Source organism: Lepus europaeus, chromosome 23, assembly GCF_033115175.1.
Source record: "Lepus europaeus isolate LE1 chromosome 23, mLepTim1.pri, whole genome shotgun sequence".
Lineage (NCBI taxonomy): Eukaryota > Metazoa > Chordata > Mammalia > Lagomorpha > Leporidae > Lepus > Lepus europaeus.
This window is the reverse complement of record NC_084849.1, coordinates 25,177,087-25,190,293: the sequence shown is the minus strand read 5'-3', so window position 1 is coordinate 25,190,293 and position 13,207 is coordinate 25,177,087. Positions and strand designations below refer to the sequence as shown.

The following is a 13,207-nucleotide window of genomic DNA, read 5'->3' as shown; positions in this document are numbered from 1 at the left end:
TGTTTCCCACCAGGCTGCCTGTGGCACATGTGGGCACCAGAACCTGTCACCTGGTCCTCACGGTAACACCAGCGGTGATAGCCAGCCACATTACGTCCACAGGACCCCTGTTCCAATGTTGGAATCCTGAGACGTGTTTTTAAGGTGCAGTAAATCCTCCATGAACTAGAAAATCCATCATGTTTGGAAAGAAAGTCAGGATGGTGGAGGTGAGAGAACAACCTGTGCAAAGGGCCGGAGGCAGGGACGTTTGATGTATTCGACGTTCTGTTCACCACAGTTTAATATACCTGCTTGATTCCTGCAAATATTTGGGTCTCAGAGTCCTGAATCCATGAGCGCATTATATTTAAGGGTATGTAGAAAATAGGGAATTAAGGCATTGCGAGAAGAAGCAGAACAGGATGAACTTTGCCTGTGTGGAGTGTGGGTGAGTGGTGGTGATGTCTCTGATAGATTTGGGGGGATGCTCTGTCATTTCCTAGTCCTTCTGAGACACCTGTGGAGCTGAATTGGTTTCACTACTGTGGAACCAGACTGAGCATTTTAATTTCCTCCTAGCTGGTCCTGCTGGGCACAGCCAGGAATCTTCACCGTGGACCCATGCAGAAGGCTCAGACCCAATGTCATTAGAGGGAGTTCCCAATAGCTGGGTGGTGAGGAGTCCCCGGTTTCTTCTTCAGCTCCTCTGGAGAAGTGCGAATGCTGACGGGACTTAGAGGCCCCCTGTGTTTCGTTTTAGTGAAACCAGTCAAGGCGTTTCAGAGCGGCTGGCAGACATTCCACACTGTCCCTTTCTGCCTTCAAACACCAAGGCCATATATTTAAATGAAATGCTTGTGTTCCATAGTTGCAAGTGTCCTGATTGGCTATTATTATTATTATTATTATTGTCTCAAACTCCTACCTCCCAAACACATCTTCATAAAAATCATTTCTTCTCATTCTTCAAATTGAGTAACTTTAAAAATCTACATATAATATCATTATTTGCTTGGAATGATATCTATGGACTACATAGAATCTGTTCTGTTTGTATTAATATCACAATAATGGTGCTGGCACTGTAGAGTAGTGGGTTAAACCTCCGCCTACAGTGCCGGCATCTCATATGGGCACTGTTTCAAATCCTGGATGCTCCACTTCTGATCCAGCTCTCTGCTATGGCCTGGGAAAGCAGTAGAAGATGGCCCAAGTGCTTGGGCCCCTGCACCTGTGTGGGAAGACCCAGAGGAAGCTCCTGGCTCCTGGCTTCGGATCTGCACAGTTCTAGCTGTTGAAGTCAATTGGGGAGTGAACCAGCGGATGGAAGACCTTTCTCTCTCCCTCTCTCTGCCTCTCCTTCTCTCTCTCTCTGTAACTCTGACTTTCAAATAAATAAATAAATCTAGAAAAAAATCACATTAACATGAAACTTGAGAACTGTGTAGTAGTAATTATGCAGCTGCTATGACCCTGAGAACCCAATGTGTTAATAAATTCCTTTAAAAATTAAAAAATCTATCTGTAATTTGTGAATCAGTTCTCTTTCTCACAGAAGCCCACACATATTGGGCTGGGACATACAGAATGTAGTATTTGCCGGCGCTGTGGCTTAACAGGCCAATCCTCCGCCTTGCGGCACCGGCACACCGGGTTCTAGTCCTGGTTGGGGCGCCAGATTCTATCCCGGTTGCCCCTCTTCCAGTCCAGCTCTCTGCTATGGCCCGGGAAGGTAGTGGAGGATGGCCCAAGTCCCTGGGCCCTGCACCCGCATGGGAGACTAGGAGAAGCACCTGGCTCCTGGCTTCGGATCAGCGAGATGCGCTGGCCACAGCGGCCATTGGAGGGTGAACCAACGGCAAAAAGGAAGACCTTTCTCTCTGTCTCTCTCACTGTCCACTCTGCCTGTCAAAAAAAAAAAAAAAAAGAATGTAGTATTCTCCTGGAGCTGGAGAGCCAGCAGCTCATTGTGGGACATGCGGAGCCACTGCCCACTACTGAACACACCCTCCTGTGCCGCTCCCCGGGCTCTGCAGTTCCCTGCTCGAGGTTAGCTGCTTGCTGCTCTCTGAGGCGAGAAAGCAGGCAGGGTGATGACTAGAGCTTCTCAGGTTTTTCTCCAAAAAATTTGTATTTGTTTTTTCTTCTGCAGGGTGCTTTTTGGGTCCCAGAGTTTGCTTGCAGAGCTAGTAGCTGCGTGGCTGCCCATGACGTCTGAAGACTGTGCAGTGCACTGTCTGTCCTCTCCATCTCTCTCCTTTTTGGGTCCATCCTCGGAATTCCCTTGGTATCTAGATCGTTCCTGCTGTAGATGTGAGTAGCAACTAGTGAATGTGTGCCCATTTTTAAAGATGGACCCTTGGCCTTTTGTTTTGTAAAGATTGATTTTATTTATTTGAAAGACAGAGTTAGGAGAGGTAGAAACAGAGAGAGGGGTCTTCTATCCATTGGTTCACTCCCCAGATGGCCGCAACAGCTGAAACTGCACCAATCTGAAGCCAGGAGCCAGGAGCTTCTTCTGGGTCTCCCACCTGTGTGCTGGGGCCCAAGGATTGGGCCATCTTCTACTGCTTTCCTAGGCCATAGCAGAGAGCTGGATCAGAAGAAGAGCAGCCAGGACTAGAACCAGCACCCATATGGGATGCTGGTGCTTCAGGCCAGGGCTTTAACCCACTATGCCACAGCGCTAGCCCCACCCTTGGTCTTTTAGAGTTGCATAAAGCTCAGGGTAGTGGAAGCAGCAGCACAGATCCCTAGGGCCCAAAGGAACCTAAGGCATTCTCATTCAGCCATCTAGCAAAATAACCATTTGCACCATGTTTTTGCAATGTGCCAATGAAGTGAGGAGGAAGAAGAGATTAGAAAATGCGATTCACTCCCAAACACAACAACAACGAAAACCTCCCAGTGTAATTGAAAGGTGAATTGCATCATTGTTACCGGTTCCAGGAATAGGATTAGTTTGCATAAGAGACTGGGGAAGATCTCACTGCAGGGTTTTGTCTGGATGCACATGCCCGGGAGTGAAGGGGATGTTATATACCTCACAGACACTCGCACAGCGAGTGTCATGAGCTGCCAAGGCTATGGAAGCCTCTTGAGTTCACAAACTCGGACCTTATTTAGACAAGGCCATAATCAAAGTGGAAGTTCTCTCCTCCCTTCAGAGAAAGGTACCTCCTTCATTGATGGCCCTTTCTTTCCACTGGGATCTCACAGAGATCTTTCAATTAGGTCATTTACTGCCACAGTGTCTTGGCTTTCCATGCCTGAAATGCTCTCATGGGCTTTTTAGCCAAATCTGAATGCCTTAAGGGCTGATTCTGAGACCAGAGTGCAGCACCAGTTTGAATCTGCATCAAACCCTGCTCACTGCTGCATGGATCCACAGCGCCCCCTGGTGACAGGAACCACAGAATGGGAATGACCTGGAGAATTCCCCAGAATGTTCAGAGCTCTTTTTCCTTTGAACAAACATGGAATTTTGTTTTCCATTCCACCTCCTCCAGCTCAGACAGAGGATTGTTTGTGTTTTGCTGTTGTTATTTGTAATTTGTGAGTCCTTTATTTCATGATGTGCTGAGCCATTGAATCTCCCCAGTGTCTGACTTTCATTTTAATATTAACTCTGTTTTTATTTCTATGGGAATTTTTCTTTTTTATGTCACTTTTAAAAAATACACTTTCATAATTTACACATGCCTTCCATGTATACCTTATATGTCTTTACTTTCACATCATTTCCATTTGTTTTTATAGCATTAGACATTTTTTTATTTAAAGGACTTAGTGACAGCTGTGGGGAGATCTCTGTCACACACTTGAACGTCAACATCGTCTCAGCACTGCAGCCCGTGTTTGCATTTTCTCATTTCTCATCCGTGTCCCAGCTTATAGCAGAATGCAGGGCTGTGCCCTGGGCTCTGAGACCTCCTCTGTCTCTGCCTTCCCCAGATGCCCTGGGGTGGCTCATATCAGGCTGCACCTGTGTGTGTCACTGGCCCTGCCCCTGGGCATAGCCTGCTGCACTGAACTTGCTCTCAGAGGTCTCCACAGATACTCACCACGGCAAAGATGCTCAGAGCCCATGGCTGAGGAACTGGGGTTTTTGTCTCATTTCCTCATTGTCTGAAGCACTGTGTGCATGGAGGCTGCTCTCACTACCATGAGCTGCAGCACAGTAATAGTCGGCCTCGTCCTCGGGCTACAGCCCAGAGATGCTCAGGACGCCTGCATTGGCTGAGGAGTCTTTGGATCCAGAGAAGCGGCTGGGGACCCCGGATCCTAATCCTGAGCTTGAACCATGTGCTAGTGCAGCAGGAACCGAGGATGGCTCCCTGGCACCAGCTGGGACCAAGATATCCGGTAATTGGCAACACTGTAGCCAGTGCTCAGGGTGCAGGTGAGTCTGGCCGTTGTGTCCAGAGACACAGACAGGGAGGGTGGCTGAGTCAGCACGGGCTGGGACAGGGAACCTGCAGACACAGACACACGGGGAGGGGGCAGAGGTCAGGCTCACGTCCCTCAGGGCTCTGAGCAAGGGGTCTGAGCCAGGCTGGGACCTGGTGCCCCAGGGCCGTCTCTACCTGTGCAGTGAGAGAGGAGCAGGAGGAACAGAGGAGCCCAGGCCATGGTGGTCACAGCCCCCGACGCCCACCGTGGGCTGCGCTGCCCCAGGCCTCCTTTTCTTCCCCAGCCTGTGCCAGAGGAGGGGCTGTGCATGCAAATGAGGCCCCACCCAGTGCTTCCCCGCCCCTCCCTGAGCCCTGGTGCTGGGGCTCAGCTCCCACTGCAGACTGAGGAGGATGAGGTTTCATTGCACTGCTTGGTGAAGCCTCGGGGGAGAGGAAGCACCTGTGAGGCCAGACAACGGTCCTTGCTCAGGGGCCTCTGTCTGAGGGCACAGCTGCTGCATCCCCATCAGGGAGCACAGGATCACACGGCAGTGCCACAGCGCCACCTGCTGACGGTGATGCATACACTTCTCCAGGACCCAGAGACCTGAGGACCATAGAAATTTTTGCTGCTCACCAGTCACTGTGTCCATTCACACACCCATGGCCTGATTCTAGAAGCTGGGACCTGATAATCTGTGTAGTTACTGTCATTTCTAACCCCTGCAGCACACCTGACATATAGGGCACACATTAAGTTGTCTCTGTTTATTTATGTAATTATTTACTTCAAAAGGGTGTTGTTGGGGGTGGCGGGGAGAGAGAGGGCCTCCAATATATGGCTCACTTTAAATGTCTGAACAAGGCTGAGCTCAGTGAAGTCAGGAGCCCACACTGCATCCAGGTCTCCAACGTGAGTGATAGGAACCCAAGTATTTGGCCCCCACCTGCATCCCCCAGGCCATGCGCAGGAAGCTGGGTCAGACAGGGCAGCACTTGATCACAGGCACCCTGTTTGAGAGGCTGGAATCCCAAGTACATACCTCTTTTAAAGGTTTATTTACTGGAAAGTCAGAGTGAGAGAGAGAGCGAGAGAGTGAGCTTCCATTCTCCAGTTCACACTGCAAGTAGCAACAAAATCCAGGGTTGAGTCACATGGTGGCCCATATCTGATAACAGTAGACACTGGAAACTTTGGGTAGAATTGACAATGATTATGTTTTGAAAAGCAATTTGACAGTTTAAATGTAATTTCCACAGAGATGGAAATCCTAATGTGAGAGCACCCTGCCTCAGCACTGGAACCTATAGGGCCTCTGACCACTGTGCTGTCTGGGTACTGACAACAGCATAGCACTGGACATTCAAGACACTGCATTGTGTGCTTAGTGTCATCCCAGGGTCTTGGGGCTGGATGCAGTGGTCTCCAGGGAGAGCTGTGTGATGTGTTGAGAGAGCAGGCATGTGCAGACAGCTGGTCAACCTTAGAGCTGTCTCTGGGAGGCTTGGGTGAACAGTGTCTCCACTGGGCAAAAGACCTATGAAAACTTTCACAACCGGGGATGTGCCCATTCCTCATAACATGAACTACTCTCTGATGAGTATATACCCTCTGCTGTCCAAAACCATACCTTAGTTACTTGACATGAGCTGTTTGAGAGACCAAGTAACTTGACCAGTACGTTTCCAGTATTTGAAAATCACACAGGCATTGTCCTTTCCTGACAGAATGAGGCAAGCGTCCAATACCCCAGTCCTCCAGCAGAACACAGGGCAAAGAGCAACCTCCTGCTGGGCACAGGCTGGGGCACAGGTGGGCAGGGACCCTGGGGGAGTTTCTGTCTCACTTCCCCATGAGTCTGGAGCACTGTGGGATTAGCACACTGCTATCGTAAGACTGACAGTAGTAGACAGATTCGTCCTCAGGCTGCAGCCCAGTGATGGTCAGGGAGGCAGAGTTGGAGGCGCTGTCGATGGAGCCAGAGAACCGATCAGGAACCCCGATGGTCTCTGATCATCTTTATAGATGACCGTGGTGGGGGCACCGCCTGGGTGCTGCTGGTACCAGTGCACATAGTCACTCCCTGTGTGGCCATTGTCGCGATGCAGGATATGGAGACCGTCTCCCCCAGGGATCCTGACACAGACGGGGCTGAGTCAGCACAAACTGGGCCCAGGACCCTGCAGGAGAGAAGACACACACACACCAGTGAGGACAGGTCAGCACGGCCCCAAGGAGGGGGGAGCTGGCAGCATCCAAGGTGCCACCCAGGTGCACTCCCAGAATGCCCTGCAGGCAGCCACCTGTGCAGTGAGCCAGGACTGTGAGGAGCAGTGGAGCCCAGGCCCTGGCTGAGATGCCCAAGTCCCTGCTTCCTGAGCCCACGGTGAGGGCTGAGCCCGGCCACCCTTCTTATCTGTTCTTCTGACCCTCAGAGTGGGAGGTCTCCATGCAAATGTTTCTCACTCTGGAAGCTGTGCGAGCCCCTCCCTCAACCTCAGCCTGCATTCTGCTTGAGAATTGGAAAGACCCTGTAAGGGGGAAAGGGCTCCACCGTGTGGACGGCACAGGAACTCCTCCAACTGGTAGGAAAACAGCTGAGGAGCTGCGGAACCCTGAGCAGGTGCCTGTGCCACAGCACCCTCTGGTGGATGCAGGAGACACTGCATGCTGCCTAGGTGCTGGTGATCAGGGCTCCTCCCTCCCCATCAGCACCTGTCAGAACTCTAATAGGTGTCAGGAGGTCTCTGTTCGCATTTCACGCTCACGTTGACTTTAAGTCTTCATGTCTACTCAAATGTGCTAAGCACCACTCATCTGGTTAAGATATTTTGTCTCAATTATTTTTGTTGGATTGATTTAACATCCCAGAGAGAATGAGGTCTGTTTGGAAGGAGACAGAAATGAGGGCCCTATTTTTTTCCAGGAAGAAGCACCTGGTGAGATTCTCTGATATTTCAGAGGAATGGAGGCCCAGCAGGAACACGGAGGAAGCCTGGGCTGAGAGCAGACGTCACCAACAGAAGACACAGAGAGCAGCAGGCTCTGGAGGAAGTGGAGGGGGGACACTGGTATGAATCAAAGGTCAGTGTAGTCAACACCCGTTGATTAAATAAAGTGCTAAGTTCCATGGTGGTACACTGTTGAGGCTCTGATCCAGTGAAGCTGAAAACAGTATGGGATTAGAATGTGCACGACTGGGTCTCCTGGCAAATGTGGGAAAACAGAGTTGATGTAGGCTGGAAGCTGCCAAGTGTGCGCCTGCTGCACATCACTGCTGTTCCCCTAGAGATCTTACACAAACTCTGCCCTGAGAGCCGGTGTTTCTATTCTGGAGAGCGAGGGGGCAGGTATGAGGCAGATGGAGGGAAACTCTGCAGCCCACTGGCAATGGGACATGCTGTCCTCCTGTGGGCCTGGGATGAGGTAAGGAACTAAAATGTGCCCGTGCAGGCCTTCATGGCCCATGGGGTACTGAAAGACGTTGAAACTCATGTATGATGGGACAATTTTATTGCAAATGAGACCCTGTCCAATGCCTGCCCTGCACCTCACTGAGGTCTGTGCTGGGCTCTGCTCCTGGTGCAGACAGTAGAATCAAGGTTTCCTTCATTCCCTGCATCCTTGAGAGGAAGCACCTGCGACATAAGACAAATGACCTTTGCCAAGGGATTCTGCCTGACCTGAGGGGACACAGATGCTGAGGCCCCATCAGTGAGAACCTAGCCCATCCCCCAACCAGGCACTTTGGCATGAATGATCCTGGAGGAGCAGCTGTGTAAGAATCCGAAGTTCGTCACACAGCGCCTCCTGCTGGCGGAAGGGTACTGTCCTCCCCACGCTCGGGAAGCCCTAGAGCCCAGCTGGTTTCTGAAGTTCCCAGCTTTCTGTCTCAATTCACAGGGACCCATGAATCCAGCCCAGCCTCCTGGGCCCCCGTCCCTGACATAATGTATTGCTTCTCTATTGTCTCAGTTTAGCAACAGATTTATGACTCAAAGTCTACTCATCCGTGAATCCAGAATCCCAAAGCATAATGTCCAATAGAAAGGGTCACTACTGGCCTTAGATCTGTTGTTGGAAGTGGGATTCCAATTTATTTGAATTCACACATTCAGTGACCTGGGCTGTTGGTTTTATCCCCTGAGCCGGCCAGTGTGTGGGCTCTGTGGATGCAGCAGGAACAACCACAGGAGAGAAGCTCCCTGCTCTCAAGGAGCTTGGAGCACAGTGGGGGAAACACTCAGGAAACAGAGACCTGGAGACAGGTCCTCATGTGGCTGAGCCGCCCTGACCATGCTCGCCCTGGGAGCCTGGTTCCCGCTCCTGACTACTGAGAGCTGCTCGTCTCCCACGAGACACAGACACCGCCCTCCCCCAAGCTCTGTCCAAGCCTCCCCCAGTCTGTGGCCCCTGACCTAACCCTGGTGCCCCTGTCCTTCACAGTTCACCAGGGCCAGGAAGCCTCCTGAGGGATTTGCCTACTGTGAACCCCATGATCCTTCATCCCTTAAACCATGCTCTGAGTAAAAGTTCAAACACCTGCATCTGATAAGGATACTTCTTGCATGGAAATCTCCCTTCAATTCTATCTCCAACAATATGAAATAAATCTCTCAAGTGTCTCACTCTGGATTCTCTGGGCTCACCACTGTTTGTTCCCAGTGCCTGCCTTACCTGTCCCTCCTGTGCTGGGACAAAGGCAGAAGCAGATGCTACAGAGGCAAGGAGGATACGGAACCAAGGACCAGGACATTCCCCTCTAAGTCATTCTGATCTCCCGGCCCCATCACTGTCCATCACCGCTGAGAACTAGACACACGCTGACCACCCTGAGATGAGCAAACATTCATTTTTATTACGTGGCTTTGTGTTTGTAAACACATAGAACACTACATTACCACTTTTGAATGTTCTAACTGCTGTCCCCAGCTGCACTCAGGCTGTGGTGCAGTGTGTGTAGAACCAGGCATAACCAGCACTCAGCAGTGTGTGTGGTCCCAGGAGGATCTGGTTGAAGCTACATTGCAGGTGGTGGGAGAAGTCACCAGAGCACTCAGAGTGAGGAGTGAGATGACTGAGCACCCTGCCAGGGAGCAGCAGGTGAGGAGTGGTCAGTCTAATAAACATGGAGGAGGCACAGTCAGGTCACGTCCTTTCACCCACATGGAGTGATCCCTCAGCCAAGGAGAAAGGGGTGACAAGATTCCATCATGCTTGCATCATGGCTGCAGATGGCTACACTCTATAGGAACTGGGATCACAATGTGGTTCCTAGGGATCCCGGGGCAGAACCCTGGGGGAGTACAGTGCATCTGGTTCCCTCCTGGGAGGATTGTACACAAAAGCAAAGTGTTTGAGGGATGAGACCAGACAACCTTTCAATAGCCATTCGGCAGTCTTGGTAAGAGAGAAACAAGTTTGTGTCCCACTTCCCTGTTCATCTGGGTCACTGTGTTTAAGTATGCGAACCATCAATGAGAGAAACCACGCCGCAGATGTAGTCGGCTTCGTCCTCAGCCTGGGTGCTGGAGATGGTCAAGTAGCGGTCAGCTCCAGAGCTGGAGCCCGAGAAGCGATCAGGGACCCCGGTCCCCTTTTCATGGTTTCCATCGCTCTCAAGATACAGCAGGTACCGAGGGGCCTTCCCTGGCTGCTGCTGGTACAGGCAATGGTGTAGTCGCTGTGGGCACTGCTCAGGGTGCGGGTGAGCTTGGCCGAGGCTCCCAGGGCGGCAGACACAGAGGGCGACGGAGTCAGCACAGGCTGGGACAGGGACCCTGACAGCTCAGACTCCGTTACCCTGGAGGAAGCACGGGGGGACATTGCTCCCAAAGGTGGGGGAGTTAGGTGACCTGGGATCTCGATGTGAGGCCCCTCCTGACCTGTGCCCTGGAGGAGGGTGAGGAGGAGGAGGAGCAGGGTGCAGGCCATGGTGCAGACTCCCCAGGGCTCATCGAGGCTGATGCTCTGCAGGGCTCTTATCCCCGCCCTGGCCCAGAGGAGCCTGAGACCTCCTTCATGCAAATCTCTCCTCTTGCTCTGAGCACCCACGCCCCGCTGGGACCCCGTGTGCAGCAACTGTGGCTGGGTATACTTTGGGGGAGTCTGGGCCCCTCCTCGGGGCAGCCCCCACCTGGTCCTTCACTTCCGTGTTCTCTTTAACTCCTCAGTGGGAGCAGCAGGTGGCTCTGCCCACTTGACAGGGCGCCCTCGTGGAACACGGGTCTCCGACCCCCACCGCACCCACAGTGAACACACAGGAGCAGACGTGATCACAGCCGACCACCGTGCCAGCTGGCCCTGAGCACACCTGCTGGTGGCTGAGGACGCCAGGCTGCCCTCGTCCTCCCGGGCCCCTCACAGCCGAGCCCACAGGGTGGGGAGAATGATAACCACCTGGGAGGGGCGTACTGGATTCACTGGGAAGTGGGGAGCAGCCCAGGCACGGGAAGTGGGAGATTCACTGAGGTCAGAGCAGAGGGAGAGGAGAAGCCAGGGTCACACTGCCTGAGACCTCCCCTCCCCCTCCGTCCCCACCAGCAGCCAATTCTGAGTCCACGGCCAGGGAGCTGTGAGTTATCAGTGAGGCTGGGGAGGCTGTGAGTGCTGCCTGGGTCCCTGGGGAGGAAGCACCTGCTATGGCTTCTCCCTTGTGTCATTTTGCTTGTGTCCAGGACACTGTAAACAGGAACAGTTTGAATTTGCTTCAGACACCGGTCACTCCTGGATGGATCCACAGCGCCCCCTGGTGACAGGAACCACAGAAGGGTGCGACATGGGGAATTCTCCAGAAAGCCCAGCAGCGCTTTTTTCCTGTGAACAAACACAGAATTTTGTTTTCCGTACCACCTCCTCCAGCTCAGATTATTGTTGTGTTTTGCCTTTGCTGTCTGGAATTTGTGCGTCCCTTATTTCCTGGTGTGCTGTGCCACTGAATCTCCTCAGTGTCTTAATTTCACTTTAAGGATCAACTGTGTTTTAACTACTATGGGAATATTCCTTTCTTATGTCACTTTCTAAAAACACACTTCCCAATTACACCTGGTTTCCATGTATACCTTATAGGTCTTTACTTTCACATCACTTCAATTTGTTTCTAAAACATTTCATTTTTTTTTTTTAAAGGACTTAGTGACTGCTGTTGGAAGATCACTGTCACGACTTGAACATCAAAATCGTCCCAACATTGGAGTCCGTATTTCCATGTTCCCATTACCCATCCGAGTCCCAGCTTCCCTAGCTCTTGATGAGCCAAGGGGACTTCTCCATTGTGCAGCAGACGTGTGGACACCGTGTGATGCTGTGCTATGTGGTGAGAATGGTTTGTGTGGTGGAGCCTGGAGCAGCGATGCTCACTGACTGCGGCGGTAGAGGGCGCTGTTGGGTTCTCTCCCCACAGGACTGCACTGCCATCAGGAGCCGGGAAGCCCGGGTCTGCACGGGGCGGCTTTGCTGCTGTGAGGTGGACTGGACTTAACCTCCCCGTGTGGCTTACCGTGGCCACCCTGCAGCAGGGAGGGGACTGGGTGAGTGAGCTGGTGTCTCCTCTGTCCTGTCCACTCGTACTCTATCCCCCAGCGGGCGTCTTCATTTTCGTACTGAATTAAGAATAAACTAGATGTTCACAATCAGCATAGTGAGCATTCGTCCATTCCTGCTGTTTGAGAAAGTGTTGATTGACCGTGGTGGGGTCTGTGGTGTTCACTGTTGGTTTGCATGAGCAGAGAGAGGAAGGCAGAGCTGCAGGAGTCACAGAGAGACGGACACACCTGAGAGCCTGGATGGGGCCATGAGCCCCTGGGGAGGAGAGGGGGGCCATGGAGCCTCCCTTCCCCAGCGTGGTGCTGACCACACCCACCCCACCCCACCCTCTGTCTGCCCCTAACACCTGAGGCCTTCTGAGCTGTGCCGAGGGTTTGGTTGCATTCTCGATGGGTGTGCAGCACGGTGTAGGTGTAACTGCCCGCGTCCAGTGCACAACAGGAACCAGCCTCGTCCTTTGCCTGAGCCCCTGTGACCAGGACGGCGGCTGTGTTCCCAGGGATGGAGCCAGAGAAGGGTGGTTGTTGGTGCTGTAGATCAGCGTGCGGGGAGCCCGGCCTGGGCTCTGCTGGTGCCAGCCAGGGTAGCGACTCATAGAGACTGACCCAGAGCTCAGGCCACAGATGAGTGTGGCTGGCCCTGCCAGAGACATGGACAGTAATGGCTCCTGCGTCACCACGGCCTGAGCAGCCACTCCTGAGAGGGACAGAGGTGACCCGGTTACTGCTGTGCAGATGGGGCGCACCCAGAGCCCCTGCTTTCATGCTGGCTGCCGGGGGTGCAGAGTCTCCGCCCCTGAGCCGAGCTGTAGGCCAGGAGCCCAAGAGGAAGCAGCGTCCAGGCCATGGAGGGCCCCTCCCCAGGGCTCCTCAGCAGGTGTCTCCCCAGCCTTTTAATGCCTCCCAGCCCATGAAGAGGTGAGGGCTCTCCTTGCAACTCAGCGTCCTCTCCCTTCCTGCCCAGTGGTCACTCTGAGGTCTCCTGAGAGAGACCCCAAAAGGGACGGATGCTGCACCTAGCACACATCAGTGACTGCACAGCACAGAAATCCACACAGATTTTTGTCACTAGATCAGCGTCCTTGTGTCCCTCTGGGCAGAGCTGGAAGCGTGGACCCACAGAGAGAGGTTCTCCTGCCTCATATCACCCAGTACTCCCATGGTTCCCTGGGGCCCACCCCCCAGCCAGTGCAGTGACAACAGGGACACAGGGCAGTGCCACCTCCATGCACTATTTTCCTGGTGTCACCACCCCAAGACAACAAGAGTGAAAGGGAGGCTAGAGG

General features: G+C 52.8%; 1 gene segment (V, D, J or C); it reads right to left on the bottom strand.

Annotated features, from left to right (window-relative positions):
* Positions 1–9,835: 9,835 nt before the first annotated feature.
* Positions 9,836–10,311, bottom strand: LOC133752038 (immunoglobulin lambda variable 4-69-like). The segment is given in 2 exon segments: positions 9,836–10,157; positions 10,263–10,311. Coding segments are annotated over 2 exon segments (371 nt in total).
* Between the last annotated feature and the right edge of the window lie 2,896 nt (positions 10,312–13,207).